Genomic DNA, 25,061 nt, shown 5'->3' with positions numbered 1-25,061 from the left:
AATTTCTAAATCTAACTCCATACAAAAGCTTGATGATGATCACGCTCCAAAAATAGCTGGGATCACAGTCTGCTGTTGCAATGCTGGCTCGCAGTGGCTGGCTGCATCCGAGCTCGAATGAGTCATCACTCTTCAGAGTCTCACACTACGTAGGATTTACCATCGCCATTAGACGACGAATTACGAAAATTGACGATCATAATATCCCGAAACCCAAAACCCGCAAACAGTTTGTGGATCGTCCTACTGCGCACAGCGTGGCTGGTGACTCGTGCCTCGTGACGAGTCGTGGTAACACACAGCTCCTGAGCTCGAGCCTATACAGCTGCTCGCTGCAGCGAAAGAAGCCGAAGTCAGGCCTCGCCTGTCACTCCGCCTCCACGCGAATCTTTGCTAAAAAAATTTTCTGTTGCGTCGGCATCGTTGCCTATATTCGCATGACGCCCTCTTCCTCATTCAGCCACTCTGTCTATTCTCGGATTCCACCACTCGCCGCTCCTCGACTCCCCCACTACTCCTGCGAAACCACTGGCTCCCATCTCTGATGTTTGCTGCGCATGTGCTTCAATTTATAACTATTGTCTATCCTTCGACATTGCCCGTCGTTTGCTGAGCCCGCTCCATCCAATACGCACTACCATCCTGGGCTACCACCATGCAATTTTTAGTGGAAGAAAAGTGCTTCATCTCTTGATTCGGATCGTTCCTGGCTGCTTCTTCTAGGGAACCCTACCGTCTGCCTTTTGTTGCCGTGTCGCCCCAGCTTCTACCCAACGCCTCCTCTTCCGCCCCTACTCAAAGGCTTCAATTCTGGGCAACATCCTATCCTAGTAGAAGTTTTATAGAAGCACTGGTAGAGATTCCCGCAGCAAGAAGCTTGTTTGTTTTTCACTCAAATTTGCTAGCTAACTTCTGCAATGCGGAAAGACCAATCATTCTCTACTTTCGACGGTCATATCTACATTACTGGTGACGAAGATCAAGACGCAGAAAACAACGTCAATCGAGGTTATGGAAAAGGCGAGAGCTCCGACGACGCTACGTCTTCCCCGCCAGGTTCTCCACGACGCCGAGATTCCGGACAGGGATCTTGGGCTCAGACGCCTCAATGGCCTCAGAGCTACAGGTCATTTCGTCCCCCGCTTTTATCTGAGCATCTTTTTCAATGCTGAGGAACGAGCTGCAATTACTGTCGTGCAAATTTTTTTTATCGTCTTGAAAAGAAGGTTAGACTTGCATGGGCAACTCTCCTGGGCATCGTAGTTTGGTGAAAATGTAAAGGCAGCCACCTCGGAAACTAAATCTGTAATTTCTCAATTCTCCTAAGTTCTGATAAATTTTCGGAAGTCGTTCCTATATGCGGACGCCGGATGAGAATTGCGCTTATGGTAGTCCTACAGAAATTTATACGGTGGATCACGATGGCGATCAGTCCTGTGAAACAAGTCTATAGTCGAAAGTTTCAATAATCTAGTCAGAATACATCAAGCTCCAAAGATGAGCTGGTGGTCGCTGCCATGGTACCAAAGTTTTGAATCCCGAGTACGAGTATGACGATGCTTATAAGCAGAACTCGTAGTCACCTTTAGGCCTTACACTGAACCTTTCCTCCCTTCTTCTATCCAATCTTGTATCAGGGGGCTCGTAGAGAATCAGCAGCTACAGATTTGCTTCAGGGTGCATGCTTGTGAAGGAGAGATGATCTACACGGCCGTGAAACGTAACTTGAATGATAACAGCTCTCTATAAGTTAATACGGAAAAATCTGGCTTACATACGATGGACGATATGCCCATAATTCTGCGCACAGAGAGAGAGGGGGGGGGGGGGAGACTCCCGGCAGGGAGGAGTTCAAAGGGTCTCTGGTACACCTTAGACTGATCAGCGTGTATCTAGTATACCACAAGCCCAGATACGCCCATGATTATACTCAAATCACAGTAATATGTATACAAGCGATCAAAACCATACTCAACCACAAGCATAAGCATTTTTCTGACCTTGGAGGGCAATTAAGGGATTTATTGATCAAGTACATGTTGGGGAGATTGATGGCACAGGAGCCGAGGTATGTGTTGAACTCCTGCTTGCTGTGATCAAAGGTCTGTCCCCCGAGGATTTCACTCGATTATAATTGACATAATACGTGCATGCAAGTATAAACTAAGTCAAATATCCCTATTTTTTAATTTTTTATTATGTAAACATGTATGGATGGTGAATCTAAAGCTCCCCTCTATAAGTTTACACACATTCATGACATCAATAAACATTTTTCAAATTCGCTCGTGCTGTATATGGCACGTAAGTCTCCAATTTAAAAAATCCCCCCCCCCCGTGCACTAACCTTCTATGTTACGACACTATGCAAGGTGTCATCCTGAAAGTCTGTCTTAAAATCATGTCCATGCTTTGCAATTACAACCGATATTTGTAAAGAATGGATTGAAATTGATGACTCCCCTATGGGGAGTGGTATTTCTCATCCCTTGCGTCTGGACTGCTTGAGCGCACTTTCTGGCCTTGAAGTCTGTTTATTCAACCCCACAGAGTTGTGGACAGTGTTACTCTCAGGGTTTCTTGAAGGCATATAATATTTTGGAAGTTCCATCTCATCAGTTTGAGCATTGAAAGTAAATTATCAACTCTCAAATGGTCATCTTATTTCTTATTCAGGCTCGATACAGATGATTTGCTTTAATTTTTTGAAACAATGTTTGGATTGTGCTCTTGACTGGGCCTCGACTGAGAGCCCTTGTCATCGTACTACCCATCTGCAGTTGTATCTCTTGCACATATATTATCATTCTGTATTGGCTGTGCAAGAAGGTTCAAACTACAGAGAGAGATCATATGATGGGCGGCAAGGGTTAGGGGCTGCAGGGGTTTATGAGATAGTAGGTACACCTATGTATACATGGGCTGACACGGTATTGTTTAAGATTCAAGGTTAGAAACCACAGGAATGACAAAGGCAATTCAAGCACCCATCACATGACTTTCTATGGAAGTGCCTGGCTTTTGTGCAGTGTGAGTCCTGTTTAAGAAATCTAGACTAGAAAAGAGGAGATGACAATGCCACATCCAAATACCAATGTGTTGTGTAGGTTAGTCCATTAGATGACCAGTAGAGGCTCTCAGACGAGGAGAGCCAGAGCAAAGAATTTTGGGCAAGGTTGGTGCTGACTTATGAATAGACACTTGCACCGATATAGAATAATCTTTGGAAAGCACCTGAACAAGATTGGGGTATGGAGATACATCACGGTGCCATGTATGGGGGCAGAGACATTCATGATCAACCTTCAAAACCACGATGGTTCCGTTATGGGGCTCATTCGAGAGCAATATGGGCCATCCTTAGGGCCTGATTGAGGACCAACCAAGGCCCAAAATTAGGGTCCAAGGGCTGCTCAGCTGGTCTGATCAGCCTGATCAGATGACTCCTGTACAGGTCAAGCTGTAGAGTGGTCTATGTGCCTGCTGATTGGCCTGGGGCAACACTATACGCTTCCATAAGTGGGGGATATACAAAGAGAGTCGACCCCTCGTCACTCCAAAATCTCACGTGGAAGATTAGGAATTTTGTTATTCAGCATTTTGAGTTAAGTTGCAGAAGTTGCAATTTTTGGGGCGGCCTTCTGTGCATTAGGATTGTGGCTATTTGCATACATGCACTTGTGGCATATTTGCATACATGCACTTGTGGCATATATGCAATACTTCTGCCTCCGGTGTACAGTTCAATGCAGTTCCAACTTAGTATCATAGCCACGTTGGTAAACACGATGAATGGACGGTACCTTTTGATCAAGTTGCCGGAGATTCCATTGCAGCTTAGATATGCAAGAGTTTTCTCTTTTTTACACTTGTTTGGAATTTGGAGCATGCATGCATGGGTTTGTGGAATGTATCTTCATCAGCAGTGATATGTTATTTTGAATTCCTTTGGCTTGCAGAAAGTATGGATAGCGAATGGGATGCATTGACCTCTTCCAAGTGACTATTTGAGGTTGGTTGTCTGAGGAAAGATAGGGGAATTGATGGGCTGTTTGAATCCCAATTTCAATGCAATTTTGAAAATTATATGGATTTGATTTGACATGGATATTGGTACACTTTGGATTGATGTGTTAACAGCATACTTGCTGTCGTCTAAGCCTTAAGTATTGTGAGAGTGAGTTACATGCATTATGGGACACCAAAGAGGTAGCTCTTTTGCTACATGTTTGAGATTTTACATTTCTTCGAGTCATATTTCGAGCACCTTCACAGATGACCATGTGTTCAACGCCACATAACTTCCCTTTTTTAATCTTGGAGAGGTGGAACATTGAATCTGGAAACTATTTGGTGAGAAGGGTGAAGGTGAGGCTCCAAGTAGTGAAAAAGATGGCGTAACAGAGTATTGCAGCAAAGGAGCCTATTTGAACAGGAGTTAATGACTTATGAGTAGCTATGCCACAGTTTATGGCTTATGTCCACAGCCTCTTGGGCTGACTAACTCTGTCAGATTGAGCCTTTTGCAGACATGCAAACTCCTCACCATGCAGCTCTACTATCTTTGCTGGCCATATGGTGGTCAGCCCTATTTGATGCCAAAGTCAGTCCACTTCGCTGCCCATGTGTCCGCTTCAATTCTGTCCATGTGGAAACCCATATTTGGGCCAGATGAGGGCCATGTCCATGATCCAGTGGCCTTAATACTTCATGCTTACATGGCAGGGTGTTGTATGGAACATCAAACCTTGTGAATCAGAAATAGCAAGCCCATATGAAGTGTTGGCAGCCAGAGGTAGTGCTAGACTAAAGATAGAATAGAAAATTCAAGGGCCTGAATTCTTCCCCATCCAACCCTTTGCCTCTAGTCTTCTTTGTTGGGTTTATCTAGGTCACCTTCCCACTCCTGAGCCCCCAAATGAGGAGGAGGTGTACCAACAGCATATGGAAGATGCCACGTGGGCAGAGAATGGGATGCCAAGGGGGCAGATCTGAAGGAATATGCAGGTCTGCCACACGGACAGCATGCAAGCTGCCATGTACAGCAAGGACAGCTGCCAGAAGACTGCAACCAAGGCAGTAGCAGCTTGGCGTAGGGAAGACTCTGCAAGGATAGGCAACAGGGGCTGTCACCATCAGGTCAAAGTCCCTGCAGAACTGCACAGCAAACAGGTCCAAATTGGAGCTGATAAACAGGTCATGTCAAGCTGGAAACATGCAGCAGACAGACACCAGGGCAGAGCTGCCGCTTTGCAGCAGGGCGCAGAGTTTGAGCAGGCCAATGTCTGCATGATTGTTCAGGCATTTTCTGGGGGGCTCCAGCTCTATATAAACAGCCCAAGCCCTGGTCATTTGCACTGCCTCACAATAGGCTGTCTTGTAGAGCAGCAGGGAGGCCAGCATCTACCTTTGGTGGGCCAGGTATTGCACATCAGTCTGGAGCAGCAAAGAAGGCCACACAACAAGCAGTCCAGCCCGAAGATCATCTGAAGGGTGAAGAGCAGTACACTGCAGGATCAAGACAAAGGATCAAGCACAAACACTGCCTTACCATTAACTGTGGGCATCAATATGCAGCACACGGAAGCTCTAGGAGAGCACACAGGCTGACTGTGTTTTGAAGGTGCCATGAGGAGGTAGGAGAACATTCTTGTAGTCATAGGGGTCCATAGCAGTTTGCTGCTCGATGGTGGCACACTGTGTACATCTTTTGTACAAGGTCTTGATCCAACTTTGGGACAATATATCTACTCTCTTGAGCACAGTTCTATTACTATCTGCATCTCTCTCTATGCACTTGTACATCTTAAGGAAAGAAGTGTGATTTGAATTAGCAACGCGTGGTTTCTAGTCATACACTTTCTTTTATCTTCCACTGCGGTAAGCGTTGGCTATAGCAAGCAACCTCCACCTTTGTTTTGTAACATGGTATCAAAGCCCTGAGGAAGACTCACAAGTGCTGCTGTGGGGTGAGAACCTTTGAAAGGAGATCTCAGTTCAATCTTATAGATATTGACTTCTATGTTTGAAGACATATATCCTTGCGAGAAGGAGGATGATCCAAATTCAGATAGGTGTACTTCTCCTAAGCCCTTCATTTCTTTGTCGTGGCTGCGAGACTGCCCATTTCAAGCTTTTGGGGAATCAAGTAAGCTCAAAGAATGTAACTACCCTCTCTGGAAGATGAATATCTGGAGCCACTTGGTGGTTCGGATGATCTGGGAGATAAAGACAGGAGTTGAGCTAAGGCCACAACATATTTATTATGTGGCTGGGGTAGTGGTGACACTAGTGGATCCAATTGCAGTCAAATTGCAAAGGCCCTTCCCGTAATTATTGGCACGGTCCGTCCTCAATAGTATTGGATTGGCCATGTCCAAACTGCATTGATGGAACTAATAGCAGGGTAGAAGATCTCGCATTCAAATTAATAAGGTAGAGCTAAAACATAACTCCAATATAGGAATACATCACATGAAGTGTCAAAAGTCAAATTGCCAAATACAAGCATTCTTTAATTATATAAAAAGGAGTCAAGAAGACACAATGAAGAGGTACACGGATTTGAAAGATGTCAGTTGCATGGGGGTTGAGAGGACCAGAGTTAGATGGATATAGGGACACTAAAGATGGTACTACAAGTTTACACAGGGATGCTATGGGTGCCTCCATAATCGGTATGTATATTCTTTTGCATAATTTATACTTTAGTAGCATGCTATGGGCAAAGTCTTTGCTTTGTGTTCCCAAGCATTGAGAGGTCGGATGGTAGTGAAAGCCTTCCTGGTAGGCAGAGAGGGAAGTCTTGTTGCTTCTCCAAGTCCCAAGTGCAGGTTATTGGAAGATCATGATGAACCTATTGAAGCCTTCATTGTGGAGACTGGGACATCTACTGATCAAAGAGTACACTATCAACACCGAAGGATTATTCAGTTGAGAGCTCACATCTGGAGCTCATGATTCAAGGCTTCTGGAAAGAAACTTGGCTTTGGAGATCTATGTGGATCAGCCCAAGACGGGTTGAAATAGACCTTTGGGAGCCTGGAGCTTGGTAGGATCCAGAATGTTCTTAGATTTTGAGGGGGGCAGCTGGATAATGTTTTGTGCTAGGATTGCTCGAGAACACTGTTGGGATATCTCAAGGTGTATGCCCCAGGCACACCTTGGTTTCTATGTGTGTGTGCTAGAGGCACAGTTAGGTGCCCATAAGCACTGTTAGGTGGTAGATGCCACATAGGATGATTGAGAGATTCTAGGAGCTGATTGAGGAGATGATTGTGGAGCTCAGAGGTCATCAGTGATGTCAGTGATCATGTAAGAGGTGCCTACATATGGACCTCACCTTTCTTCATTCTAAAGTCAAGCATTCTCATTTTGTGTTCACTTCATGCTTTCCCTTTAGTTTCTCAACATGGTATCAGAGCACTATGATCCTCCTTGAGCCCATTTGTGCCACATCATCTTCTTCTTCTCCATCTTCTTCTTCTTCTTCATCTTCTTCTTCTTCTTCATCTTCACCATTTCTTCCCAAAACTTGCTAGAGCTTATTCTCCCTCATTTTTCCGCCATTCTCCAAATCCTCTGAGCTGGAGATACCCTTCATATGGGCGAACTTTCACCTGCAAGGAATTAAAGAAACATCGTCGCTGCTGGTCGCCATTCCCCGAAGATCGTCAAAACTTCCTTCTGCGTATTCTTTGTTTCTGCTCCACCTTTCTCCAATTCCTTTTAGGGGAAGCTTCTCCATACCTTGTGTTGAAATTTGAGCAGCAATGGTTGCATATTCGAGGAGAAAACGCGGAAAAACCAGTCGATCTTCAAGCTGCTAGCTATGGCGACGTAACGCGGCATTTCGCCCTTTCTCCTCAGTGGCTCTTCTCTGGTATATGAGCTTTGTTTCTACCTAGAAAGCCCTGTTTTCTTTGCTCTGAAGAAGGAGATACAAGCCCTCCAAGTTCAGGCCTCTGTTTTGGACTGTTTTGACAAGGTTGTGAGTTTAATGCTACATTAGATGCTACTTTAGCATTTCTGATGTTTTAAAGTAATGAATAGCTTCAGTACAACTATGGCTACAGCTTTGCTTTAAGTTGCTACACTTGGATTTGCTTGGAATGCTTTCATTTAGCCACCTCTATGAAGCATGCAAGTGAAAACATCATTTCCATTATGTTTTGTAGTATGGAATTTGGTTGCAAGCCTTTGCTATTCTAAATGCTTGTATTTTGAAGCTCTTCAACTCTTTCTAGCCTTGTAAGAGAGTAGATACTGCCCATTCTGGGTTAGACCCTCTCATGGCTACCATCTTGAATATGGATAAGTTCAGTGGTAAAGGCTTTCACACATGGCAGATGAAGGTTAAGTTTGCATTGATGAGGGAAAACCTCTGGGGGCTTTGTCAAACCGGCTTCAACTTCTTCTTCAACAGCCTCTAATGATGGAGAATCCTCAGCTCTGACACACCCGGCAAGAGATCGTGCTAGAGAGGAGAAAGCCTATGGCATCATTGCTCTTGCCTTAGGAGATGACTATATTCATCACATCTCTGACTTAGAGTCTCCTTCGGAAGCTTGGCAGAAGCTTGACATTATTTTTGGTGCTAGCTCTCACATCTCAAAATTGTCACTTAAGATTGGTTTCTTTGAATTGAAGATGGTTAGTGGCACTCCTCTGGCTGCCCATGTCAATCTTATGCGGAGTCTCATGACTCAACTTGCTTCTATCAACTCTCCAATCACTACAGATGATGCAATGGCAGTATTGCTCAAAAGTATGCATGAAGATTATGATCAAGTTGTTACCACTTTGAAAAATCTTCCTAATCCTAATCTTGAAGGTCTTATTTCTGCTCTTCAAGAAGAAGAAAGGCACATGGAACTCCTGAGAGGCAATGACACAGCATACCAGAGAGGCAATGACACAGCCTATGCCATAAAATTTCAAAAGGGCAAGTTTTCACCTTGCAAACATTGTGGAAAGACTAATCACCTCTCAAAAGACTGTTTCAAGATCAATCCATGCAAACACTGTGGCAAAAACAATCACCATGAAAAGTATTGTAGAGCAAAAAAGGAAGCAACTACAAAGTCAGAAACTGCCAATCTACTTTCATTTGATGAGTCTCCACATGATGAAGATTATGCTTTTTGAACCATCTCCATATATGCTCCAGATCTCTCTTTTTATGTTGAGTCAAGGTACTCAGCCTGGATAGTCCTCCAAAATAAATGAAATAAACTATTGTGTTCTTTGTAAACACCTCTGGTCACCATATGATGTAGGCCATGTGTATGTGTTTTGCTCCATGGTACCTCTTGCAGACATTGTGTGCATGTACATGCAGGGGAGATAACCATTGGAAGGTCTTATGTATCCCTTTTGTTTACCACACACCCTTGGGAACCCCTTGCTAGCATGAGATCCTAGCCATAGATTAATCCTTGACCACCATGAGATGGCATGAGAAACTATGAGACTAGATGAATCCGTGACATAGCCTGAGGCATTCCCTTGAGGGGGGGTTTGTTGGGATATCTTAAGGTGTATGCCCCAGGCACACCTTGGTTTCTATGTGTGTGTGCTAGAGGCACAGTTAGGTGCCCATAAGCACTGTTAGGTGGTAGATGCCACATAGGATGATTGAGAGATTCTAGGAGCTGATTGAGGAGATGATTGTGGAGCTCAGAGGTCATCAGTGATGTCAGTGATCATGTAAGAGGTGCCTACATATGAACCTCACCTTTCTTCATTCCAAAGTCAAGCATTCTCATTTTGTGTTCACTTCATGCTTTCCCTTTAGTTCCTCAACAAACACTGGCAAGTTTATGAGCAAGGACGGTGGTGCCATTGACCTTAGGTACTACTTGGATGGTACCTGTGTATCATTGCACAAAGACGGGGCTTGCAAGAGCAAGAATGGTAGGTTCAAAGACTTATGATTTAGGATGTCTACGACTTGTTCTAGAGTGCTTCTCATTGGGAGCTAATGGAGCATCTGCATCGAAGTGTGGGGGTTGGTCCACTGTGGGTTGCAGAGAGGGGGTGTTGGGTTTATCTGGGTCACTTCCCTACTTGTAGATCCCCAAATGACGACATGGGGAAGGTGTACCGACAACATATGGAAGACATCACGTGGGTAGAGGAATAGATGCCACATGGGCAGATTTGAAGGAATATGGAAGGCTGCCACATGGGCAGCATGCAAGCTGTTATGTGGGCAGCATGCACAGCAAGGAGAGCTATCAGAAGACTGCAACTAAGGTAGTAGCATCTTGGACTAGGAAAGACTCTACAGAGACAACCAACAAGGGCTGTCAGGATCAGGTCAAAGTCCTACAGACAAACCTGCATAGCTGCACCACAAATAGGTGCAAGATGGAGCTGTTAAATAGGTGGGACAGGCTTGACACATGCAGCATATAGGCACCAAGTGCAGAGCTGACACATGGTAGCAAGGTGTAGAGTTTGAGTAGACTAATGTCTGCAAGGCTAGGTTGGCAAGTAAATCCCTCTTATGGGCTCTTCTTAATGCCTCTTTGTTCGTGCCTAGGACTATATATAAACCTAGACCCAAACCCTCGAACCCTCGTTAAATGCAAGTGATGTCTAGACCTTTAGTTTCCACCTCACCATAACCAAGCGATGCACTCCACGATTATGGTTGACGTAACATTCCCTTCTCCCTAAGAATGATCTACGTCCTCAAAAACAATTGAGAAACCTGCTTTGGAGATTGCTTACCATTTTCTATGTTGAAGTCTCTTTAGGTCTATCTTTCCACTTAACCCAACATTCTTGAGGCATTATATATCTTGTTCTTTTCTCTTGTCTATCTAAGATTTTCCTTGGTTCATGTGGTAAAGTAGCAGGATCAATGAGTTCAATTATGACTTCATTTCCAATGAGATCATCATCATCTCCTAACTTCGTTTTTAGCCTACTTACATGAAAAACTCGAAGTACTCTACATCCTCTAGTAAGCAAATGCTTCAATTCTCTTAAGTACTTGGAATTGTCCATAATACCTAGGAGACAACATTGGACATTGACATAGAGGAGGAAATGGTAATTTTACAAAATGGAGTTATTGATTGAGAATTGGAAAACTTAGAGATGATTGCAGTTGGAGTTTTTAATGAGTCACTAATAGACTCTAACCGTATTTCTATATTTCGTGCTCGATTTTCATTGTGAATTGCAAGTACGGAATTATTAACATAATCTGAAATCTTAGGATTTCTCCAACACTTTAACCCATTAGAGATTAGCCAAATGCATGCATTCTAGTTCTTGGACTGATCCTAGTCCGTTGTGGGCATCCCCACATAGTTATTTAACCAATGCAACACAGAGGAAAATAAAACTTGTTCTAGTTAATCAAGGTCAACTTCAATATACAACGGGAAAGAAAAAGATAGAAATAAGGATGCTATAAAGACGTTTTTGCAAAAGTGGCAAGACTTTCATTGACTCAGGATACCCCTCCTTAAAATAAAGCCATGGAAGCCTTTCCTTGGAAGCAAGCGTATAAATGATGGATGAGACTCAGAGAAATCGATAGGATTCCAAAGTGCTCGATTGTGTTTGAATAAGATTTCCTAAAAGAAAATGAGTTGGAAAGGGCATGAGAACCGTCGGATAAATGATACATAAGAAGTAGGCCTCAAGCCAGAAGGGATTGAGATTAATTCCAGAAGATAAGAGGTTTTGTGAGAGGTTTAAAGGACAATTATAAGGTTAAAGTGAGAAGAAACTCTCCCAATACCTTTAAAGGTCATCAAGTACACCTAAATATAAATATATGATGATACCATGGGAAATATAGAGTTGGAGCTTGAGAACACACTGATTTCAATCCAAGATTCAATAAATTTTCCTTAAAAAGAAAGGCACTCTAAGAAGGAGCTTTCTCGGGCACCACTCCTGAACCAAACCACACGCTCCACGATAATGTTGATGTAGCCAGTCTGGAGTAGCAAAGAAGGCAATGCAAGAGGCAGTCCAAGCTACATATCATATGAAGGATGAAGAGCAGTACATTGCAGGATCAGAGAAAGAATCAAGTAGCAAACCACTGCCTTACCATTGGCTGTCCACTGGAGCAGCAAGAAGGCGTGTTTGCGGGGCATCATGACGCAGCCCATTGAAGCTCTAGGAGAGCACACAGGCTGACAATGTTTTGAATATGCGATGAGGAGGTACGATAATAGTCTTGTAGTCATAGGGTCCATATTAGGCAGCACCTTGCTGCTAGATGGTGGCACACTATGCACGCCTTTTGTACAAGGTTTTGCTCCATCGTTGGGACAATATATATCTATTGTTTCTGCTCTCTTGAGTATACTTCTCTTATTTTTTGCCTCTATGTGTGCATGTGTGTGTGTGTGTGTGTGTGTGCACTTGGCTGCTAGATGGTGACACACTATGCACGCCTTTTGTACAAGGTTTTACTCCATCGTTGGGACAATATATATCTATTGTTTCTTCTCTCTTGAGTATAGTTCTCTTATTTTTTGCCTCTGTGTGTGCGCGCGCGCGCGTGTGTGCACACTTGTACGCATTAAGGAAATACGTGTGATTTGAATTAGCACAATGAAGTTCTGTGCATACACTTTTATTATCTTCTGTTCTGCAGGGAGTATTGGCTGTAGCAAGTAACCTCCACCTCTATTTTCATACATTATTACTACCAACATAGAGACTTGCAAGCAAGGGACTCCACGTTCTTGGTAAACATTGACTTCATGTTGTTTTTACCCTCACATCAATGGAGTGCTCAGGCTTAGAAAATTTGAGTGGATGTTGATTCCTACCAATGACATAGAGCTGTGTAAAAGAGGAACCTTGTCCTATTAAGCAACCTATGAATGAGCCCAAGATCACTTTCTCCTTCATAGCCATATTACTCCCCTCATGCTTGATCTCTGAATACCCATCTTCCCTTGGGAATGGAGCCCTTTTTTGGCTATTCTTATGACAACTTTTCCTCCTTAAACCCATATATGCCAATAATTAGGAAGATAGCAAAGTGAAATTGTTGATATGCTTAACAAAAGCAATGATCATGTTGCCTAAGCAGCCCTATACTTCTTCCACCAACCATACCCACTCCATGGAGCCCCCTTGAATTGCATTACTAAGGTGTGATGCTTTTGTCCATCACCTTCGTCTTCACAAAGCTCTTCCATCATAGATTTTGCAACCCCGTCTCACGAATCAATTGGTCCTTCAGTTGTCATTATGAAAGACTTCTCATACTTGTCTTTTTGTGCTTCTACATGCTTTATATGATTTCTCCATCATCCCAATAAAAGAAAGGTCAATTGCAAAATGTTATACTTCAGAATATCAAAATGACTCGGGTAAGCCTTTTCCTCACTCACAAAGATGATGATGGTCGAAAGCATCATTGTTGCTAATACTGCATTTGGCCTATTCATTGTTGTGGAAAATTTATTTGGATATTTGTGAGGAGACCATCCTTATTTGTGAGGCTTCCTTTTTGTATATGGGACTCATCTTCTAGTGAGGAAATGAATAGGCCTTTCTGTGTATGGGACTCATCTTCTATTGAGGAATCCTCATGAGCATATCCAAAGGAAATATGCTGAGCAAATTGGACGTTATATTTTTATATACAAGAAAGGTAACCACTTGAACAAATCCAATCACTTTGAATCGACCAGATAGGTTCAATGAGCTTAGGTAGTTTTGATTACATTTGTTGAATATAAATTCTAAATTTTAAAGATATGTCAAGATGAACCAATTGAGAATGAGAACAAAGAACATACACGTCAAGGATACATAATATAATTGGCTTGTTCAAGAAAAGAAGCAGCTTAAAGGAGAGGAAGAGATTCAAAAAAGGCAAGAAACCCTTATGGAACAAAGTTACAGAAATCAAATGATAGTACATGGTTTGCTTGTTTGGGAGAGACTAAAATGAAATTCTATAGTCTTCACAAGCAGTTCGTAGCTTGAAAGAAGAGAATGTGGACGGCTTTTTGATTAACCTTCTCCTTTGCTAGGCTTTGTCACGGCTGAGTCTGCGCTTCACCTCCAGAGTGTCGACAGAAACTCAATACAAAGACCTTTGTATAAATGGAAGCTCAAGTATTTGTGGATATGTGTATTGTATTTGTGAGAGCATATGTTTATACTATGGTCTACACCCACAGTTGGATGCTATTCACGTTAGTGGGGATGTCATAGTAGCCAGTCTTTGCTATGCGTGATGGAGTTTATGGTTTGCAACCTTAAGTGACTATCATGAGATTGAAACTGCACTATGTGTTGTGTTTTTATAGGATGAGTTTGGGCATATTCGTGGATTCATCTAGATGTATACTTTTGTCGTATTTGCGGACAGACAAAATTTTCACCTTGTGAAGTTTTTATCTATGTTGCAACCTGCTGATATTGCAATAAATTCTTTCTATCTTAAGTGGTGTGTTGCCCTATTAGCTAGATGTTCTAAGCATTTTTTTTCTTGAATGCTCGTTTGGGAGAGACTAAGATGAAATCGTATAGTCTTCACAAGCCGTGGTAGATTGAATGAAGACAATGTGGACTACTTTTTGATTAGCCTTCTCCTTCGGTGCTATCCTTTGTCATCACAGTTGACTCTGTCCTTGACCTCCAGAGTATCGATGGAAACTCAATACAAAGACCTTTGTAGAAATGGATGCTCAGGTACGTGTGGGCATATGGATTTTTATGTGTGAGAGCATATGTTTATACTATGGTCTACACCCACTTGTGAGAGCTGATGATGTTAGTGGGGATGTCATAGTAGCTAGTCCCTGCTATGCATGATGAAGTTCATGGTTTCCAATCTTATGAGTGACTATCATGAGATTGAAATTGCACTATGTGTTGTGTTTTAAGAGGACGAGTTTAGATTTGTGCTTCTTCCGTATTAGCGGACATGCAAATTTCACCTTGAGGTCTCCATGTTACAATCTGCTGAAATTCTTTCTTTCTTAAGTGTTGCGTTGCCCTATCAGCTAGATGGTCTAAGCATTTTTTCGCTTGGATGCTTGTTTGGGAGAGACTGCAATGAAGTCGTATAGCCTTCACAAGCAGTTGTAACTTGAATGATGAGAATGTGGACTATTTTTGCTTAGCCTTCTCCTTTAATGCTAGCCTTTGTCACAGCTGAGTCTGTCCTTCACCTCTAGAGTGTCGACAGAAACTCAGTATGAAGTCCTTCGTACTCAAGTACGTGTGGATTTGTATGTGTGAGAGTATACGTTTATGCCATGGTCTACACCCACTGTTGGGCACTAATGACGACAATGGGGATGTCATAGTAGCTAGTTCCTGCTATACGGATGGACTTTATGGTTTTCAGCCTTATGAGTGACTATCATGAGATTGAAGCTGCACGATGTGTTGTTTGTAGAGGATGAGTTTGGGCATATTCTTGGATTTGTCTAGACATATACCACTCATTATTTATTGCACATAACAAACCTAGTCAAGAGCATGCTAAATGCCTCATTTGTCCCTCCTAGGTGTTTGTGAATACCACATCTCTCTTCATGAGAAAATTTGGAGTACTAAGGTTTGTGAGTGTTTTTTGCTAGATTTACAGGAACTAGTCCTAACGTTCATGAAATAAGAGTCAAGAAACCTCAAACACAAAGATATCCTCTTTTGAAAAGAGAGGATTATAAAAGGCTACCTAATAAAATATTCCCTTAAATTGTTTAGGCAATGATAATTCGGCTTGGAACCACCCTAGAAATAAATAGGTAGGAGATTAAGCCCCAAATAAACCTCCACAAAAAGAAGTACACACGGTGCAAGTATTACCGCCTAAAGGTACTAAAAAGAACTCTGAGGTAGAGTTTTTTTCAATAATAATAATAATAATAAAGGTAGAGGTTTATCATGAGGATAGTATCCATAGATGTTGCCTATCATCGGCAATTTGGCAGCCCACTTTTGATCCTCATGATTCATGAGGATGCATGGGTCAAAAAGTAAGGATTATGGTCAATGATATTGCGATAAATTATTTTTTAAACCACTCATTAGTTAAGAAATCAAAGTTGCTTGAGCGTCTAAGTGCCCATAAATAGTGTTTTCCCTGGCAAATGACAAAAGGGTTTGGGGCACCATGACACATGGTGTAGAGGTGGATAGTTGTAAAGGCTATTAGGATGCCTTGGATTTCCAAATTATGCATCTCAATACTTCTTACTCCATAATGGTTATATAGTCTTAGGCATATCTTACAATACAGTTATTTAAAGAACTCGTCATTTTTAAAGATGATAGGAGAGTCTTTCAGATTCAATGAGAACATGATGTATCCAATTCTCCTCTTATTTGTTCGTTAAAATGGAAACGACTTCTACAGTAACAAGAATGCGAGATATATATTTGTGAACTTACTTTTTTAAATGATTTTATTTCTTCTACATTTGAATGAAGCAAACTTTTTCTTGACGTTGTTGAAAAGAACATTTCTTCTTCTAATGATATAATTATTGAATATATAGAGGTTATTCTGTCTGATTTGTTAGATGGTTTACCCCCTAAGAGAGAAGTAGATCATAAGATAGATATGTTTCTTGGATCTAACCATGTTTGTAAACCTCCTTATAGACTTAGTCAAAATGGAAAAACACAAGGTAGAAAGACAGTTAAGTAAATATTTTAGAAAAGGCCAAAACAAGTAGCTCACCTTGGTCTTCACCAGTATTACAAGTAAAGAAAAAGGGTGGTACTGTGCATTTATCCATAGATTACCGAGGTTTAAATAAAATCACAATAAAAATAAGTATTCCATGTTGCATTGATGAGCTCTTTACTAAATTACAAGGAGCTAAATATTTTACTAAATTTGATTTAAGATCAGGACATCGTCAAGTGTGAAGTAGAGAAGAGGATGTCCTTATGACATCACTTTGTACTAGGTATGGGCATTATCAATTTAGAGTAGCGCCATTGGTTTAAACAATACTCCAACAACTTTTATGACATTATGAATAGTGTCTTAAGCCCATACTTGAGAAATTTTACTGTAGTGTTCTTAAATGATATCCTTATCTGTAGTAAAACTGAGAAAAAGCATATGGAACATTTAAGACAAGTATTCCAATTGCTTAGACGTAACTCCCTTTTTGTTAAAGAATCCAAGTATGAATTCTTCGCAAAAGAAGTAAAGTACTTGAGACATTATATCCCAAGAAAGGATTCGTATGAATCATGAAAAGATAAGGGCCATATTAGAACGACCACATCCTACAAACATGGAAGAATTATAAATGTTCTTAGGTTTGTCTAGATTTTATAGGAGATTCATAAAAAACTATGCTAAAATTAATGTCGTGACTATGAATCAGCTTAAGGGAAAGGGACGCACCTTCATATGGAATGAGTCTCAAAAGAAGAGTTTTGAAAAGTTAAAAGTAGCTGTAGCATCCTGACTTAAAGATATGGATCCCAATGAACCATTTGTGGTTGAAACAGATGTCAGTGGTTTTGTTGTTGGGGAGGGTTGAGCACTAGCTTTTGAAAGAAAAAAGTTAGACTGTGCTCAATTGAATTACTTTACATGTGACAAGGAGCTATAGTTTATTCTTTAAAGAAATGGAGGCACTATTTTTATGGTGCCAAGTTCGAGATTATTATTTATTAAGAAAGCATGAAGTGGATTCTCCATCAGTCAAAGCTTGAAGGAAAGAATCTAGATGGGCTAAAATAATGCAAGAGTTTGATATTAAATTGACACATCGAAAAAAAAATAAAAGTTGCTAGTAGACTTCCTAAGCCGAATGCCAATGGTTAATGAATTGAGTTCTACTCAATTGGGATCTAATAAATTAAGGAGCTTTCATCGAAGAGTCACATGGAATTGGTGACATACCACACGTTAATGATAAAGGCCTCGAGTGGAAAAATATAGTATTTAAGATGGCACCTGCTCTACAAAGTTTAAGTATGTGTCCCAGATAATAATGACATTAGGTGCTCAAATTCTTTTTGAGTGTCATGATAGTCCAAGTGTAGACACCTAAGAATTTAGAAGATGTATGCATCTCTAAAAAGGTCATTCTTTTGGCCTAGAATAGATAAGGATGCCCAAGATTATTTATTAAAGTGCAAAAAATGTGAAGTCAATGAGGTTGAATGCCTTTTTGTAAGTGGTCTCCTACATCCCCTAAAGATCCCATCTAACAAGTGGAAAAGTACCTCCATGGAGATTATTATTGCATTACCTAGGACATAGAAGAGGCACACTCTGTTTGGTAAATTAAGGACTGGTTGAGCAAGAATTCTCAGTTTATTCCCCAATGAAGAGGTTAAAACTCCCGAATTAGAAAAGCTATTTGTGAAGTATCTCTATAGATTGTATGGGCTACCAGTGGGTATTGTGAGACTTTTAAAATGTGTCAATATCTAGGATTGAGGAATCAACCAAAATGTTTTGTTGGTGGACTTCTTAATGAATGAATTTGACTCACCCCAATCCGTCAATTTTCTATAAAGAGATGATTAGACATATGGAAAGAGTGGACAGACCACACAATTAACTCAAATGTGATGGCTCTTTCGAGGCTCAAGCTGTAGGGCAAAGTTTTTCTCACTGACCATCGATATCGGCCACCCCCTTACATCACATCTTCCTTTGCTTGTCCCCCACTCCTTCCTACCCCCATTATTCACCAAGATTTTACATGGCCTAACAACACCTAAGCTCCGCTATGAAAACCCTTGGAAGGCTTCTAGACCTCTAATTAGTAATGTCCATAAGCACCATACTTATTTATCAACCAAGTCAGAAAGAAAAACCTCTGTGTCTTTCAAATGCATGGTAATTTGCCTAGCTAGGTTGGTAATGGAGGATAGACTGTCACCACACTAAATGAAAGAATTTTGTAATCATTATTTTTATAAGCTTGACCTCTATTTATTTCTTCTCACAGGGTGTCTTAAACACTTGATTTACTTGGAGCAGTACTGATATGGATTAGGTAAGAATGATGTTGTTAGAGTATCATGTCATTTTTCGGATTGATGGAGACTTTCAATTTAGTCCTTGGGATATCAACTATTGTTACAAATTGCCAATAGAGAGAGTGAAAGATCTGTCAATATTTATGTTTTGGAAGGTCCTCATCGGGAACAGCTGGTATTCATTGTTTTGTACCAATTCTTGTAATGGCTAGAGGTACTCACCATTTCCTAACCTTTGTGACAGGTTTATCAATATGCAATCAGCTCATGAACTGCATTTGAGTTCTTGTTTTCTGTTTCTTGAAGCTAATGTTTTCTGTGAGAGACTTATCAATCTGCAAAAATTCATGTAGTTTATTTGAGTTCTTGTTTTGAGATTCTTTAAGAAATGAGGTTGAAAGGCATACACATGAAAGGTTTGCATTTTCTATCATTGCAGGCAGTCTATGGATGCTTATAGCAACTTTACTTCTCCCAGCATAAGTTTCTTGAGCCCAAGTATCACTCGTTTAAGCTCGTCCTATTTATCAACTTCATTGAAAAGGCGAACAAAGTCTTCTGACATCTTAAGCCCTTTGACTACATCCTTCCTCCCATCCAAAGAAGAGAGACCTGAATCACTTATTTATGAGCAAGTTCCTTCAGTTGCTTCAAAACCTTCGTTTAAAGTTGATGACACTGCTGAAGAACCCCATGGATGCAGTGCAACACAGGCTGCTTTGAATGGTGAGTGCTCTTGGATTTTTTTTTAGTGTTTTGTCGTAGGGCTTTCAAAGAATAAAAATGTAACGATTTTCTGTTTGTCCATGTACAGGAATAAATGTGTTGTGTGGAGTTGGAGTTTTGACTACCCCATATGCTGTGAAGGAAGCAGGCTGGCTTGGCTTGGGCCTTCTGTTTGTATTTGCTATTGTTTCTTGCTACACTGGGCTTCTTCTTCGACTTTGCTTAGATAGTCAAGAGGGTCTTGAAACTTATCCAGATATTGGTCAAGCTGCTTTTGGAATTAGTGGACGGCTTATCATTTCTGTGAGTATAAGCAAGGATATCACAGCTTGATACACCATACATTATTAAATTGTATGCAGAGTTATCATTTAGTCTCAGGATGACCCTTTTCTTCTATCTTTATACTGTAAACAGGTTGAGTATACTTGTGTACTTTCTGTTCTGTAGCACATCTTTTGTATGGAATTCGCACATTCTAGATACCATAAATGCTTTCCACTTACTTATTTTGGATCGTCTTAATCACCCTATCCATAACTTTTTTTAAAATTACTAAGACCAAGAGTGATTGACCCAATGCTAACTTGCACAGAAAAAGGATTTTATTGTTAATATATTTATGTGTTTGGGAAGTTATCAGATACAGATTTTTCCCAGTGGGATAGCATGTAATGAGTGTATAACCATTGCACAATCAACTTTTATAGAAAGGATTCAGAAGTCACATGTACCCCAAACAAAGACCTTGGCGTCCTGAGTAGATAGCATCTATTAAGATTTTTTGTAAGATTGTGTTTTATCCTACATTAGTCTTCCTTTTGCTTCTGACCATGATGTAACTTTCTTTTGTTGTCAAATTTATTATCTCTCTAAGAAAGTTCAATTCTTTAATACAAAGAAAATTTCTGATAATAACGTGTTCCTGCAGATAATTCTGTACGTAGAACTTTATGTAAGTTCGCTTTTTCCTTTGACTCTTTCTTTTGCCATTTTCAAAAGGTTTCTTTTTTAAATGCATTTAAGTAGCCAATATGTTGAAGATAATCTTACCTTTACTGCATAACATGCAGGCTTGTTGTGTGGAATTTCTTATTCTGGAAGGAGATAACCTCTCTGCATTGTTCCCTAATGCCTCTTTGAGCTTTGGTGGTGTCGACTTGACTGCTACAGAGGTCTTTACTATTATGACTGCCATATTTGTATTGCCTACAGTATGGCTTCGGGATTTAAGGCTTCTATCTTATGTCTCAGGTAGGAATGAAATGGATTGTCGCTTTTGGTATAGAATGAAACCCAAGTTAATAACAGTCGTTTGAAAGTTCCAAGTGGCAAAGATGACATGTGAAATGTCAATACTACTAGTATGAAGCTATAAAAAACGAGAAACAATGAATAAATGCCCCTGTTTCAGAGTACTAAGCTCATACCTCGTGCTTTTTTACAAATTATTAGGTTAAAGCTATCTTCCATCTTAAAATAATTTAAGAATTTCATGTATTCCAGCTGAAGATTTAGCAGGCTTTGACCACATACTTCTGTTGTGTGTAAACTGCAGCTGGCGGTGTCATTGCATCAGTTTTGGTGATGCTTTGTGTATTCTGGGTTGGCGTTGTAGATGGTGTTGGATTCCATAAAAGAGGCCCCTTGCTGAACCTGGCAAATATTCCTGTTGCGATTGGTCTCTATGGATTTTGCTATTCTGGACATGCAGTCTTCCCAAACATCTACACATCCTTGAGAAAAAGGTCTCAATTCCCTGTAATTTTAATGACAAGGTATGCATGTAAGCTGGTGTTTTTCACAACATACACATGAACCTGCCTCTATTATAGCAACCTATAAATGCTATTTAATCATCAATGCATAGCCACTGGTAACATATTCTGTGGATGCTAATTACAGCTTCATCATCTGCACGATGATGTATGGTGGTATGGCTATCATGGGGTTTACCATGTTCGGGGATGAGACAGAATCTCAAATAACTCTCAATTTGCCAGAACAGTTAGTGGCATCCAAAATCGCAGTTTGGACAACAGTAAGGCTGGTGCTCCCTACGTCACACATTTTGTCTTTTGATGTCCCATAAGGCGCATTTTGTGTCTTACTCAATTTCATTGATGCAGTATACTCAATTGGAAAGGTGTCTTGACATAAAACTGACTGATGTTTTTAACTGTAAATGTGTATTGATGTGATATTCTGACACGTGGATTGTTCTGTTGCAGATTGTAAACCCTTTTACAAAATATCCTCTCAAAATAATCTCAATAAGTTTCAGATAACCAAAGTTGCAGTTTCTGTGAAAAATACTTTTATTTTGGGGAGGACTCATGTTTAATCTTTTCATACAGTTTGATAACTCACTATGTAGGGAATAGAAGCATTGCTAATGCAGGCTGCAACGCTCATCTTTCTTTTTGCCTCTCTCTTTAATAGCTATCAACCAGCATTTACATGTCTCTTTGTGCAACCCTTAGGAATAATGTGGTCATAATTGCCAAAGGGAAGACAGAAGCAAAACTTGCTCTAGACCTACGAACAACTCTCTCTCTCTCTCTCTCTCTCTCTCTCTCTCTTTACGAAGTTGCATAAAAGGTAGGAAGTGGAGGAACTTTGAGGTGCTAGATGGTATGTTCAGTCACTTGTGCATATTTGGGTGTGTGCATGGATGTATGTTTCGGTTGTCCTCTCATGCCTGTAGGGGCAAGATGGCAAGCTTTCCAAGTGATCCATTCATGCATGTGATGTTTGTATGGTTCCAATTTTATGCGGTTAGAATTTTCCTTGACTTCAAGAAAATAAACATATGCATTGACAATGACACCTGTAGCCTTGAGCTTGGAGGAGTTGCTTCCTTCATCAGAGTACAGCTTGAAGAGCTACTGGACTTCTCTCACCATACGAACAGTTCTTGTGCTCTCTACTCTCTGTGTAGCACTACTTATACCTTTCTTTGGTAAGATCTCTCTCCCCCCCCCCCCATGTGTGTGTGTGTGTGTGAGAGAGAGAGAGAGACTTTTTGCAGTGTTTTTAGGGTCAAAAACTCAACAGAATTGCATGCGAGCAATTGTGGCTGTGTCTGCTACTTTTCTATGGCATCAAATTGCAAGTGCTAATGTGTCCAAGTGTTTTTTTTGTCCAACTCGTGAAATTTTTGTACTTTGGTACAAGCAAAATCCTATGGATGGAGGCTTGCAGAAGCGTTCTGGAGAGTTTCAGGCATGCATGCATACGATATATTGCCGTATGCTGAATGAGTGTGTTTAAAACAAATTTGTTTGGGCTTATTTGTAGAGATTCTGTGGTGCATTTTGTCACGCTCTCTTTACTTCCGATGAAAGCATCTTCCTTAGGGCTCACAAAAAAAGCCTGCGTTTTGGGCAAGATCAGTTATTTGGCTTCAGGCTATTCTCAAATAATTTTGAATCTGCTACATCTTTTATCAAAAATTTTCCTTCCCATTCAGCATTGCAACCTGCTCACATAAATTATATTTGAAAATAGAGGCCAAACCCTCCCCATCTAGAAAAACATACTGAATTGGTTGATGAGCAAGCCTTAAGCTCCTCATAGATTTGACAGTGATAATGCTGATCAACTCCAAGAAACATTTCATGTAAGGGGGAAAAAGCACTTCCTAAGACAACTTAAGATGAGATTGAATGGATAGTGTGTTTGCTATGCACATAATACACATGTTCCAGATGCACTCTAATGAGAAACCAAAAGAGGATCCAAGCTTCTGAACTGTTAATGTAAAAATGCCACTCTTTCCCTGGGCTTGTTACTTTTATGAACTTTTCACCAGAAAGTGCCAAATCGGAAGATTCATTATTTGCTGTTCGTCTTTGCAGCATATGTAATGGCACTTATCGGCTCACTTCTTAGCATGCTCGTGGTGGGTTCTTCAGGCCTTTGTAATAATGTTAGATATGGTTTGATTCTTACTATTTCAAATGCAATTTCCAATGCAAGGCTGATTACAATGATGTTACCTTGCAATGTTAGCAATCACAATCATGCTACAACTAACAAAGTGAGTGTGGACTTGTGGATGCCAGTGTTTGGTGCTGCCCTCTGCATGCTTTCTGAAGATCGTTGGAAATAAAGCCACTGTACTGCAGGTATTTAGTTTTGGTCCTCTAGGTCCTCTTGTAATTGTAAGTTTAGCTTTGCTGGCATTCAACTTTAGCGTTGATGCTTTCAATAATTTGGCATCACTTCACAAAGACGAGCATTGCTGTTGTGCAGAGGTTGTTTTGTGGGTTGATCATTCTGATAGGCCTCACTTGTGCTGTTACCGGAAGCTACTCTTCTCTTCTTGGTATTGTTGAGAGTTTCTAGAAGCACGATTGCTTGGTCATGGGAACCATGTCTCTTAGGGAAGTGACACAGATTCTCTAGTTAGAAGCACACTTTCAAGGAGAGTGTGTGCAGTAAATTGCTACTATCAAGGAAGAGGAAATTTTAGCCTGTGAATCAAATAGGTCAGAAGCACACTTACAGGGAGATGTGAAGTAGATCTCTACTACAAAGGAAGAGGAAAGCTCAGCCTGTGAATCAAATAGGGACTAGACGTCTTAATGGTTCTTCATATGGATGATGTATCAGTTGGTTCTAATCAGTAAGCTTCTTCCTTGTTTAAGAGAGATCTGCTGAAATTAGAATGTAACCTTTCAAATTAACATCAACAAAACAAATGTCTTGGTCTGGTTCTCTCTCTCTCTCTCGCTCTCTCTCTCTCTCTTGTGTGTTCTTGATTCCTAGGAATCGCTTTGGATGAGTCGCTTTGGCTCCTTAGCATTATTGCTATGAATTAAAAAAACCAAACCGTGTGTATATGCCATCCTTCCCCACCAAGTTTTGTCAAACCCGCCTTGGTCTTGGTGGTTGAGGCTTCGTTCATGTTGTGGGGTGTGTGAGTTCGATCCCTAGGCATTGCTTCTGATGAGTCAATTTACCTCCTTGGCATTGTTGCTACGAAAACCTCAAAGGTGGTCTTTTTGTTCATATCACATGATTGTTATGAACTTTGAAGACATCTTCCCATTACACAGACCTGCTAATGTTGTCGAGCGTGTAATTTTAGTAAAGATCAACTCTCTCTCTCTCTCTCTCTCTCATGCATACATGTGCACACAGGTACCTTAAGCGCAAGGAAGGTACAATACTTGCTTGCACATGCACACACATGAACACACAAATGGGAGCTACAGACCCTGAAAGGAACGATTTACAATACAATGTAAGTGGATATTGAATTGACCATCGTGGCAACAGTTAGTAGCATAAGACGATGGTTTCCTCGCAGTGAACAAAGAAGTATCTGCACCTTGCTGAGCCCCAGAAATGAAGGTGTG

At 40.8% G+C, this 25,061-nt stretch overlaps 1 protein-coding gene across 3 annotated transcripts; it reads left to right on the top strand.

The window, feature by feature from the left end:
- Positions 1-225: 225 nt before the first annotated feature.
- Positions 226-24,417, top strand: LOC147896574 (amino acid transporter AVT1C-like). 3 transcript variants are annotated; one of them, XM_087381267.1, is made up of 12 exons: positions 226-1,126; positions 19,409-19,695; positions 19,784-19,998; positions 20,627-20,650; positions 20,769-20,949; positions 21,254-21,473; positions 21,601-21,736; positions 21,927-21,950; positions 22,510-22,657; positions 23,556-23,599; positions 23,763-23,825; positions 23,953-24,417. In XM_087381267.1, exons 1-12 carry the CDS (start codon positions 918-920, stop codon positions 24,043-24,045), a joined length of 1,644 nt encoding a protein of 547 aa, XP_087237393.1. In that variant the 5' UTR covers positions 226-917; the 3' UTR covers positions 24,046-24,417. The 3 variants fall into 3 exon arrangements, with proteins under 3 accessions (XP_087237393.1, XP_087237394.1, XP_087237395.1); XM_087381269.1 differs by lacking the exon at positions 226-1,126 and adding an exon at positions 19,123-19,183; XM_087381268.1 differs by lacking the exon at positions 20,627-20,650.
- Positions 24,418-25,061: the final 644 nt, after the last annotated feature.

Source organism: Dipteris shenzhenensis, chromosome 11, assembly GCF_047967505.1.
Source record: "Dipteris shenzhenensis isolate YYH24624 ecotype China chromosome 11, Dip_SZ_1.0, whole genome shotgun sequence".
In the NCBI taxonomy this organism is placed as follows: domain Eukaryota; kingdom Viridiplantae; phylum Streptophyta; class Polypodiopsida; order Gleicheniales; family Dipteridaceae; genus Dipteris; species Dipteris shenzhenensis.
Note: the sequence above shows the minus strand (reverse complement) of the source record. Positions and strands in the feature narration are given on the sequence as shown.

Bases quoted from the DNA above. Each gene is read 5' to 3' on its own strand.
- LOC147896574 (XM_087381267.1), top strand. From the start codon at position 918: ATGCGGAAAGACCAATCATTCTCTACTTTCGACGGTCATATCTACATT. The intron at 1,127-19,408 runs GTCATTTCGTCC...CTATCATTGCAG, and splicing joins CAATGGCCTCAGAGCTACAG to GCAGTCTATGGATGCTTATA. The intron at 23,600-23,762 runs GTGGGTTCTTCA...TGTGGATGCCAG, and splicing joins CACTTCTTAGCATGCTCGTG to TGTTTGGTGCTGCCCTCTGC.